This window comes from Typopeltis vanoorti, chromosome 16 (genome assembly GCF_054136105.1).
Source record: "Typopeltis vanoorti isolate ZY-2024b chromosome 16, IOZ_Tvanoo_1.0, whole genome shotgun sequence".
Classification (NCBI taxonomy): domain Eukaryota; kingdom Metazoa; phylum Arthropoda; class Arachnida; order Uropygi; family Thelyphonidae; genus Typopeltis; species Typopeltis vanoorti.
In genome coordinates, this window is record NC_143564.1 from 102,453,990 (window position 1) to 102,466,463 (window position 12,474).

A 12,474-nucleotide genomic window follows, 5' to 3' on the forward strand; every position below is an offset into this window, starting at 1 on the left:
AAATTCCACACCTTTAGTCACCTCCCAGGTCAAGACCTTATGATCACTCTCACCAATAGGTGGCAGTATGTCATATTCATTACAGTCAAATTCTCAGATGCTATTACCAGGTCAAGCACTCTCCCACCCCTAGTATTTTCAATTACATGCTGTCTCAGATAGTTATCCCTTAATAATTGAATAAAATCCATTCCCCCCATAATAATTACCCTCCTTCCACTCATTTCATCAATTTGTTTATGCATACTATCTCCACCATCTATTCCATCACGTGGTCTATAGCAGCACCCAACGGTATATTTTATTCTGCCAGTCTCAATCTCACACCAAATAGCCTAAAATTAGCTTTTTTTCACTATCCTGCGATACAACTTCAATTCTCCTTGGCTGCAGTTCATCAGCTATCATCAATAACACCCCTCTCCCCATTTTATTCTCTCTGTCCCTCCTAAACACACTATAACCTACACATTCTATCCCACTAACTATATCATCTTCCGTCAGCATGTTTCACTAATGCCAATAACCTGTGGCTAGGAAGAGCCAATCAAGGCCAAAAATTCTTCCTTCTAATATGTGCATTGCAATTTCTGTTTTACCAATAATTGATTTTTTATTTTTATTACTATTGCTTAAGTGCTCAAGAATAGGGAGATATTACAGTTGTGAAAAATGTTCTTGCAGGTGCAACCATAGAGATCTGATGATTGAGCCTGTATAGATGACATTACAATCTGGTTGGCAAGGGAATTTGTATACTATGGTAAATTAAGATGCCAAGAAATTATGTTCTTGGTTTAATCTTTTATCCAAGTGTAAACAAACACAGTTTTCACCTGAAGTATTTTCAGGAATGGGCAACTCTTGAAGCTAATGACTTCACATCACTTGCCTTGGTATCCCATAATGCAAAGCACACATCCTTTCAGACATGTATAATGCTATGTATTATGGGAAGGGTCAGCGAATAAAAGTTGAGCAGCTCTCAAATGTGAACTGTAGACTAAAATACACAAAGATTATTCAAGAAAAAATGAAAGAGTGTGAGAACAGAAACCATACCTTGGAGATTCAGTGGCAAATCCTAAAGAAAACATGGATTGATTCAGCCAGGGAGGCATGTGGTGAGGTTGTCTGCAAGGATAGAAAAATCAGAACTCTATGATGGACACAGGAAGTTAAAGAGGCAGAGAAGGAAAAGAAGAAAGCATATCAAAAGTTCCTGGCAAATAAGTCAGCTTGTGCTCTTAGAGAATGCAGAGACAAATGTAAGGAAGCCAAACACTGTGTAAAACTAGCTAAAGAAAAGTCATCCGAAGACTTTTCATAATTTTTTGGAGTAGCATACATCTAGCTTCTTCATAAATATTTCTGACTTCTGAAAAAAACTCTTTCAAGGAATGAGCTTGTAGCTAGAGCCAAAAGAAATTTTCTGAGAAATTGTTCTTTCTGCTTCAGCCAGCTGAATACTGAATCTTTCTATTGATTTGGACAAAGCTGAATATCTGAAAAACATGCAGAATCAGCCAAATACGGAAACAAAACCGATGCACATCCCTACAACCTTCGGTGCACAACCATATTCTGTCAAATGCTTGAGCTGCTCTAATATAAATATTGTATCTGTTGTTGATCTGCTTTTCCTAAATCATTGTTGCTCTTTAGATAATTCAATTATATTCTTAATTATATCTCCAATTATTTTTGTGCATAATTTTAATGATGTCATAGCAGATTTATTCCTCTGTAGTTCTTTAGATTTGTTTTGTCTTTTTTCTTTCTCAAAGATTGATGTTTTTAGGCTCTTTTGTCAGTTATTTGTTATTTTACTTTCTTTACATATTGTATTTAGAATATCACAATTCCTTTGCTAATTGTTTCCCCTCCATATTTTAATTGTTCATTCTGTATCATATCTATTCCAGCTGATTTTCAGTTTTTTCATTATTTCAAATTATACTATCATCTTTGTAAACATCAAAGATGATAGCATAACTGTGTGTAGATCTTGAAAATAATCTTTTCATTTATCCAGTCCAATATTTGTTAGTTTTATACTTTCATTAGTTATTTCTTTTAAGTCTGTTCTCCAGATTCTTGAGTACTGTAAATTAAATGCAATGGTATAGTGTTTCTATAAAGGAATAATTTTCCATGCTTCAGTGAGTTTGAAGCCATCTGGCATCAGGTGAATTCTAACAAGATCAAGTACATGTTGTTAAAGACATAGTTGATCTGTTATTAGTGAGGATGAAGTACATCACCAAATCAACCTAATGTATGCTAAACAAGTAATCAATATGGGTTTCTTTAATTATCTGAACATTGATTGGGTACCAATGAAATTTTATGAGAAGAATCAAACCAATTTTATTGAGCTGGGCGACAACTTCCTTAAGCAGCATGTCACCTAAGGAACTTGAAGTCAGAAAGGGTTTCACTTAGACATGACTGTTATGCCTCCATTTGGTGACAGTGATCATGCTGTACTGACAATGGCTAAGTATATAAGTGTTCCATTCAGTAAAGGTTACATGCTGTGAACTACGAAGCAGGAAATTATGACCATCTGAGGAGTATGTTAGGCTCTGTCCCATGGTATTATCAGCTGCTATATGGGAAGGATATCAACAGTGCATGGAATGCATTTAAAAAATGCTTAAGTAATGCATTATCAGAAAGTGTTCCTAGAGTTCGAATAATAAATAGAGTAGTAGTGAAATGGATGTGCAATCTTATTAAGCAAGAGATTCTTAAGGAAAAGATGATGTGGAAGGAACACTCTGTGCATAAGGAATGATGTCAGTTATGAAAATTATAAGGTGCAGGCCAGAAGAGTTACAGGTATTTTCCAGAAAGCTAAAGATGATCCTAAATAATTCTACCATCATGCTACAAGTAAAAGATTGAATCAATGTGAAAGAATAACGCTACTGAATACACATGGTATGCAGGTGACAGACACAGAAGTGATTTTTCAACTAATGTTTGCTAAGAGCTATCAACCTGGTGTATGCAACATTGAGCTCAGAGCTACCTCTTCATTGAATGAAGAATCTCGGGCATATTAGGAGGAGATATAGTTTGACCACAGATCAGAGAACCCTCGACACTTCTGCGCATGGCAGAAGAAGGCAAATCTATTCCAATAATAGGATAATCAATCCATGTTAAAAAACAGTACTCGCCAGAACTGAATTATAGTGCCAACTATAGAACATTCCTAAATAACAACAAGTAAGATCATCCATGCTCTATGAATGTATTGTACGCGCTCTGTTCTTTGTTTAATATAATTGGAATCAGTTGATTTTAGTTTGTAACAGTTTTTTACTTTTTAGTACCTTATATCAGTTATGTACCCTGAAGATGCCAACAGACTTAGTTGGTGAAACTAGTTGGTATAACTTAGTTGTTTATTATATACACTTGATCAATATAATCCCAATAAAAGTTTTTCCATAATCAATCCATTTCGTGGGAGGAGTATTTATTATTACACATTGGAAAATTAGCCTTTCTTTTATGAACATTCTAATTTTTAAATTGGTAACTATTTTGCTTGTATAACTGTTGAAAAGTTTACATATAAAGCACTTGATTTCATGTGTTGGTGACGAATTCATACATCCTTTATTCTTTTCTTCCCTTCAACATGAGTTGATTCTTGGTATTTTGCCAGCTATGGTTATCTCAACTGTGGGCAGACTATACAAGAACTGTTTAATAAACTGAACAAAAATTCATGAGTAGGGGCTGATGGTATGTTTAGCTGAACTGGGCTAGGCCTTTGACGAGATTGTATAACTTAAGTCTCAGAATAGGAAAGATTCCAAAGGGCTGGAAAGAATGTATGATAATCCCATTGCATGTAGGTGATGCAAAGACATGTCTAACTATCGACCTATCATTATCTCAGGAGCAATGGTGAAGATTTTGGGAAAGTTGGTGAGAACTCTCATACAGAAATGGGTTGACAGTGAATACTTTGCAAAGAATAGCATGGGCTTACCTAAGGAAAGATCATGGTTAAGTAATTTGCTCACATTTCATAATAATGTTACACTTGAGTTAGGCAAGGAGAATTAATGCACCATGATACTTTTGGACTTTAAGGCTTTTGACAGGATGCAGAATAAAAATCTGTTGCAAAAATGTGAGGATATGAGATTGGATTATAAATCATTAGCTTGGATGAGAGGATAGTTCGTGCACTGATAACAAAAATTGGTATATTTGGAGGGTGTGGGAGTCTGCAAGATTTAAGGTGACCATTGTTGTACCACAGTACAATAATGTGATCAGTTCTTGGCCTATTGTTATTCAGTCTTAACAATGACATTGGGAAGGATTTGATAGGAAACATGCAGCTCTTTGCTGATGGTGCAAAGATACTTGCAGAATGATTTGAATAAGCTGGAATTGGAGCATGTAAAAATGGTTGTCATTTCAGTGTTAGTAAATGTCAAGTTATGCACTTTGGTGTAATAGGATGTCCCATGGCATATTATTATATTGGTCACATATTGGTGGGATTATGCTAGAAGAAACTGATAAGGCTAGGGATCTTACAGTTTTAGTAGATAGGAAGTTGAAGTTCAAAGACTATATGGCAATTATATTTTATATGATTTTGTGTTTTTGATTTGTCTTTGGTGAGAGGAAACAGGGAGCAATTTTTTAACTGGAGAAATGAAGACAGAAAACTGTAATTTTTGTAATATATGAGCTACTTTTTCTGAAAGATTTTGAAATGCGTAGAACAGTATTATTGCATATAGTTGGCCTTTTCTTTCATGCTGTTTTCCTGTAATGGTCATATTGGTCAGTCTGTCTTCTGTTAGTACAATTCAGCAATTTGCTGTTTTAATGTTATTTCTTAAGAATGAATTCAAAATTCTTTAGTTGAAGCATTCTAAATTGTTTTTATAATTATTTTTATACTGAAGAGAAAATGTATTATTTTATCTTCTAGAAATCAAAAAATAGTAAACTTTCAAAGGGAACCAATAATTTTAACACTAAACAAGAAGAAATAAAGAATTTGGAAGTAGATGATGCTTTCTCATCATTTAAAGCAAAAGATTTACACACTGATGTAAATGTTGACAATATTTCTGTTTCAAGTGGAAGTAATAGCAGCTCTCTAGAAGAAGGTGAAATTAATGATAGCTGTTCATCTGATAAATATTCAGAATTTTTGAATAGCCCTTCTGTTGTCTCAGACCTAGTGAGTAGCCCTGATGTCCTTCATACTGATGAACTAGGTATGTCTTATTTCATGGATGGTGATAATTTCTTTGGTTGTTTAATTTATTATTATAAAATTTTGACAGTGTCTGTGTGCATATATAACATTTTGTATGCTATTCTGAAATTATAAACAGATGTACATAGACAAAAGTAAGCAAAAGAAAGGTGTTCTCCCCCTCTATATTCCAACCTAAGGCTAAATTTAGTTCAGACTGGTATAAAGTTTCTTATAAATTACATTAGAAGAAAATTAAAATGACATACCTCCTGAGTGAGTATATTTGGAAGATAGGGATGACAGTATTCTGTTTGAAACTTGATTGAGCCAAAAACTTATCAGAAAGTGTTGAAGATGAACAAATATGTGACTTTTAGAAATACACACACACACACACACACAGTCATTAAATGAAATAAATAGAATCAATGGTGGAAAAGAAAGTAGATCAAAGCTATGGATATTGAAAAACTAAAAACCATAGAATAAAAAGTAACAAAACTTATAATATACACGTAGCCTGTTGCATGATGGTGTGCTGACTATTTTGTTTTGTAGGAATTGTCTTCAGATTTGAGACAGAAACAAAAAATTAACTGTAAGTTTGTCTTGTGGTTCAAGATTTGTTTACCAAATAAGCCTCGCTGTTGTGGTTCATTATCTTTTTTTTTTAGGTGCTACATGAAAAAATTTTAGAAAATACCAGACATTAAGTGTATTTTATAATCTATCTGGGACTATGCTCAGATAGATTTTACTTGGAATAAAACCTGATGTTTGGAATCCTTATGAGGATTGCAAAAAATTACACTAAAAAGGATGTACACATGGATGCTTTTTCATGTGTATATCCTTTTTAGCTTAAATTGGGTCATTTTTATTGGGCAAGATGATTAAAACTAATGTTAATAACTCTGAACTAATCTGATGGAATGCAATGAAACTTATTATTCATTATCTGCATTTTCAGTTTTCCTTTCAGTTGAACCATTTGTAGTGGCAATTATGTAAAATGACATATGTCTAGAATAAAACTGAAACTGAGTTGACTTGTCATAGTAGCATTATGGCTTTTGACTCACTAACATGTTAAATTTTTATAGAAGTACCACCATTAAGTAGAGTTTTTGAATAATGTAAATTTGCCATGACATCATGATAGTTTGTGAAAATATCCTGACAGTCAAAAATTCATCTCTAATCAATATAAAGCTGCACATAGAAACAGTTACAGGAGTCCTACAAACATGATAGTAACCATCATGTTTGTAGGACTGAATGGGTGTGGTGTTGCAGTACAGTCAATTCTAATTATAACAAATTCATAGAGACCACAGGAATGGCTTGTGGGTTTGTTTTGTTATTTTGTGGATACTTTGCTATAGTGAACTTCCTTTAGGATAGCATTATACTTTTGGAATGTTGATCAGTACTTATTTTGGTAGTTTGTTATAGTGAAACAGTTTGGTATAGTAAGAGTTAGCTATCATTTTTGTTATTAAACTCATTTTATGTTGACACATGAAAGGCCACAAGACCTATAAGAGTACAGTGCCATGTGTGGGCAAGTGATTAAAGAGAAAATGTAGCCTGTTGATATGTTTCTTAAAGAGTGAGGGGGGGGGGTTGTACTCAGTGAGAAAAAACAGTAGGGGAGGGAGGGAGAGAGATTGCTCCAAAGAATAGAGATGGAGGGAATGAAGGAAGCAGATGAGAAGTTAGTTTGATGTGTTTGAAGCTGGACAGAGTATGGGTGTTGGCCAGTGGCTGCTCTAGTTTTTTTGTGGTTAGAAGAAAGTTGAGGCATGGTAGCAGCCAATTCAGAGGAGCAGTATCAATGAAAGTAACTATAGAAAATCTCAGTGCTGAAATAGAGCACCTGTGATAAAATGACTAAAGGAATATAGGAGAGAATAAATGACTACTATTTGGGGTTTTTTTTGGTCAAATTTATTTTAAAACAATTATGTAAAATGACATATGTCTAGAATAAAGCTGAAACTGAGTTGACTTGTCATAGTAGTATTATGGCTTTTGACTCACAAACATGTTAACTTGTTCACTAACAGTTGGTGAAACTAGCATAACTAGTTTTGCCAACTGTGGCTGCTGGCTTCATCAGGGTAAAAGATGTATAAAAATAGTAAGAACACTTAAATGCTAAAAACTGTTAACATCTTTTACCCTGATGAAGCCAGCAGCCACAGTTGGTGAAACTAGTTGGTATAACTTTATTTTAAAATAAATTTGACCAAAAAAAAAAAACCCCAATGAAGGCTCTCATTACAGTTAATAGTTCAATGCTCATGTTTAGATTAAGGTAGCAAAAGCAGTAATCTGGATGGGCAGCATAAAAATTCTGGTAGTCATCCCAGTTGGCACAATTGTACTGCTATAGGGTACAAAGCTGAGATCAGCTGGGTGAACTGGGTGGAGGATGAACTGTAGAGAAGAAGACTTGAATATGATTGGGTCAGAGTTACCAAGAGGAGAGAAGACATCTGTGGTATTCATTTTAGAAATTATGGACTTTTCAACCTTGTTATAAATAATTATTTTAATTTCCCGACATTTCGAATTTCATATTAAGGTCATCATCTGGAGTATATACAAGGACAAGCTGAGTTACATTTCACACAGTATGCTAAAGAAACAATGATTTGATCACTGGTTATTATACTAGTATGAACTCTAGTGAAAAAAAATACAGATAAAATTAAAATATTAAAAAGAAATGAAAAAAAAATAAACCTAAAAATTGCAAAATATTTAAAAATAACAGGTGTAATTAACTTTATATTTAAACCAAACCTAGTTCAAAAACAAACCAGACTAAAAGTACACAATACATTATCCCTACTAGTCGTATTGTATTAAAGTGAAATCTGGACAATAAAACAAAAAGACAAACAAAGATTAAAACAGCAGAAATGAAGTTTATGAGAAAAACTGCAAAGTATACTCTATTTGATCACAAAAGAAACAAAGAAATTATGAAAGAATTAAACCAAGAACCAGTAATAGAAGAAATTAAAAAATATAAACATAAATGGATGGAACACATTCAAAGAATGAAAATAGAAAGATTACCAAAACAAGCCTTAAAGCACAAGCCATTAGGAAAAACAAAACCAGGACATCCTCTTAAAATATTCAAATGACTTCTAAGGCCGGAACAGGCCACGCTAGGCCTAAATCCTTAATATGCATGATGATGATGATAAAATTAAAAAATTAATTATTTAGAAACTATATCAAAGCTAAATTCTATTTAGGATAACATAAGAGAAACATTCTTTCATGGAGATAGTTTTCTTACAGTAACAATGATGTCCTATTTTTAACATGACAATTGTTATATTAGATTTAAGATTCTGGATTATCTACAGTTGACAGTTTATTCTACTGGCATGACCTCTAGTGAACTGATCAAATCATTGTTTCTTTAGCATACTGTGAAATGTACCTCAGCTTGTCCTTGTATATTTGTGTATACTCCAGATGATGTCGGGAAATTAAAATAGTTATTTATAGCACAGTTGTGAAATCCATAATTTCTAAAATGAATGCTGATCACCATGCAACATTGAAAGAAAGGACATCTGCGGTATATTTGAAGGGAGCATTCATTAAGAAAAGGTCAAGAACATTGATAGATTGACTATTTGTGTTATGTCATGACCAATAGCAAATGATTGAGCGTTCCTGCCAGTTTGAACTGTGAAGGTGAAGTAGGGGAGCCAGTTTGTGTTATGGATGATAAAGTCTTCAAGGAGGGCAATCTCACAGTTTGGAGAATTAGTTTTTAAGAAATCAATTTTTATGGATAGGTAGTCAAAATGGGTAGCAGGATCATCAAAGTCAGGAGAGCAATAAAGGCAGCAAATGAAGGCTGTAAGGTGAGGTAAGAAAATCTTGAGCCATAGCAGATTGAAAAGTCGGGTTTCTAAGTTAAATAGCCTTTGACAGGGGATTTGTACCTACAACCAATTAGCTAGAGAGCAGATATGCTAGCTAACCACTCATCCAACCAGTCTCTCATATTTATATTTGTCTTACTAGCAAATATGAATATGAAAGACTATGGATAATAAATGAAATCTAAGGTTCATATTAAAAAAAAAAAAAAAAGTGAAACTATTCAAATAACAACGAGAAACTATTTCTCAAATCTACCTCAGCATTAAGAACCTATCCAAACTTTAACAAATTTGGGAAGCATTCATCCTCAAAACATCAGCCTAACAGCCATTCTAGCTCACTAGAGAGCACTATTACGACCTCAGGCTCACCTCTGGTTCACATCACCAGCTTCAGTCCAGCTTATACTTTGTTCTCAGATGAAGGCAAATTGATGTCAGAATATTGGAAAAATTAATTAAATTATTCTAATATACACTCAGCGGACAAAACATTAAAGATAGAGGTAGTACGAAGTTGACACTGACTTCCCTCGCACACAGTAAAATGTACCCGAGCCAAATGTAGATGGTAAATAGGCAGACATTGGATTTCCCAAGTGGTAAGAATCCCCAGAGTTCTTAAGGGCAATCATATCAAGGGTCTACTGTGAGTATACCATCAATGGATGTACCAGTGTTCAAGTGGTGGCTGACCACATACCATTGATGACCAGGGTCAGTGTAGACTGTCCAGGCTCGTACAGACCAGCCTGAGTGTAATGGCATCAAAAATCAAATCAGTTTTCAATGTCAGAGGTCCAAGCCTCATCAGCGAGCAAATAGTACTATGTACCCTGCATTCTATGGGAGCTGATGCCCTAATCATGTATCACTGTTGACAGCTCATCATCAGGCATGGTGTCAGGCTCATCAAAACTGGACCTCTGCGGTGTGAACTAGAGTCATGTGGTCTTATGAATCCCATTATCAGTTGTACCGGGCTAATGGGAAGGTGCAGGTATGGCATCGGCAGCATAAGGCCATGGTCTTCTTGTGCCAGGTTGGCTCTGTGATGGTTTGGAGAGCCTTCTCATGTGAAACATTAGGTCCCTTGGTGTGTGCCTGGAGAGGTCCTTAAATGCTGCAAGCTACCAGCATGTGCTGGCTGATCACCTACACACTTTCATGTCCTTCACTCATCCTGAAGCCAATGGTCCATTTCAGCAGGCCAGTGTGCTTCCCCAATGGGCTGCTACCACCCAGGAATGGCTCAAGGAACACTCACCTGAGTTTGGGACCATCCAGTGGCCCCAAACATCCCCAGATTTAAATCCGATCGAATCTCTCTCTCTCTGGGATGCTGTAGAGTGAGACATTAGATCCATGTATCTGGGACCGACATCTAAGACACAGTTGTGGATGGTGCCGCAATAGCATGCCTGGAATTCCCTCCAGCATTGTAGAGTCAATGTTTCAGAGAATACAGGCTGTTATTCATGCATATCCACTGAATGTATATTCTATTGTAGAATCCTTAAATAGTACTGTTATGACTATGCTATTATGATAGCTGCATCTTTATGCTAGTCTGGGACAAGAGTGTACAGAAAATTTGAAATAGGAAGTAATTACCATTTAGTTTTGATCAGGATATAAATTAATTTCATACTGAAATCAAAAATATATAAGAAACATTTAACCAGAATTGAAATTGAATATCTTTCAGAGATGAAATATAAATGCAAACATACAAATATCATTCAAGAAAAAATGAAAACATTCATAAACATGAACCCAACCATGTAGACTCTAAGGCATACTGTGAAGAAAATATTAATTGATTCACTTTCTTCAGCTAGGGAGGCATCTTGGGAAGTGAAGTTGATTTTAATATTAGAAAACTCATAACTACATGATTGACTCAGGAGATTAAAGAGGAAGTAATTTAAAAGAAAAAAAAAGTAAGTTTTAAAAGAGGTATACTGTGAGTAGACATATCGATACAAAATTAATAACGGAAAAAACTCATGTACAAAGATTATTTAATAGTATAATTTTCGCCTGTGTGTCACAGGCATCTTCAGTACATATTAAGCTCAAATTAAACAATAACTGACAATTCCAAAAAGTGCCACCTAAGTAGCTGGTGTAAGATAACTAAAAAAGGTCAATAAATTTCCTAAAAAACAAAATAATAATAATAAATAAATAAAATAAAATAAATAAATACAATAAAAAGTTAGGAAAGATTAGCTGATTTGTAAAGTACCATATCCCATAAAGGGGATAGACATAAGCTGTCGAATCTGTTTAAGTTAGGAGAATGAAGTAGAGTTTCACATGTTTCTTTATAAAGGCGTTCCATGAGGAACTGACTTTTGTGAAGAACTCTTGTCTTTCTCCAATGAACTCTATGTCTAGCAAAGATGACATGTTCTGCAAGTCCAGACTTTTCAGGTTTAAAGTATTCAATATAAGATTGGTGTTCTTCTAGCCGAATAGAGGCAGATCTTCCACTAGACATTGAGTTCACTGGAGAAAGACAAGAGTTCTTCACAAAAGTCACTTCCTCATAGAACGCCTTTATAAAGAAACATGCAAAACTCTACTTCATTCTCCTAACTTAAACAGATCTGACGGCTTACATCTATCCCCTTTATGGGAGATAGTACTTTACAAATCAGCTAATCTTTTCTAATGTTGTATTTATTTAAAAAAAAATTATTTATATATTTTTTTAAGGAAATTTATTAACCTTTTTAGTTATCTTACACCAGCTACTTAGGTGGCACTTTTTGAAATTGTCAGTTATTGTTTAATTTGAGCTTAATATGTACTGAAGATGCCTGTGACACACAGGCGAAAATTATACTATTAAATAATCTTTGTATCTGAGTTTTTTCCATTATTAAATTTTTTAAAAAAAAGTATATATTGAAAGTTCTTAACAAGTACTGACAGCATGTGTCTTGAGAAAAGACAGAGGATAATGTCAGAAAGTTAAAGAAAAGTAATGGGAAGACTAGTAAGCATGTCCAAGGTACATATCAGGAATGTGTCAAAATATTCTGGAGGCTATTGAAAATGCTTTGAAACTCACTTAACTTTCAAAGCATCTATCATATTGATCTTGAAATCATTTACATTCCCCATATTCACAGCACATTTACTCCTCGCATCCCTCTTCATCTTCTCACAGCTTTCAGAGATTGTTTCTCATTCTGCTCCCACTCTCAAACTTTTTATAATCCCTTATGTATTAATCTGGTAAAATTTGAAAGTTTCTATTATTGCCTCTTTTCTTCCTGTTCACTAAACTCT

General features: G+C 34.3%; 1 protein-coding gene across 2 annotated transcripts in view; it reads left to right on the forward strand.

The window, feature by feature from the left end:
* The window catches only part of LOC150098226 (angiogenic factor with G patch and FHA domains 1-like), a 287,180-nt gene that overhangs the window by 80,893 nt on the left and 193,813 nt on the right, over positions 1-12,474 (forward strand). For both annotated transcript variants that reach the window (XM_090406375.1, XM_090406374.1), the window contains exon 6: positions 4,976-5,267. In XM_090406375.1, the coding sequence (XP_090262501.1) occupies positions 4,976-5,267 (292 nt within the window). The remainder of the gene's footprint in view (positions 1-4,975; positions 5,268-12,474) is intronic.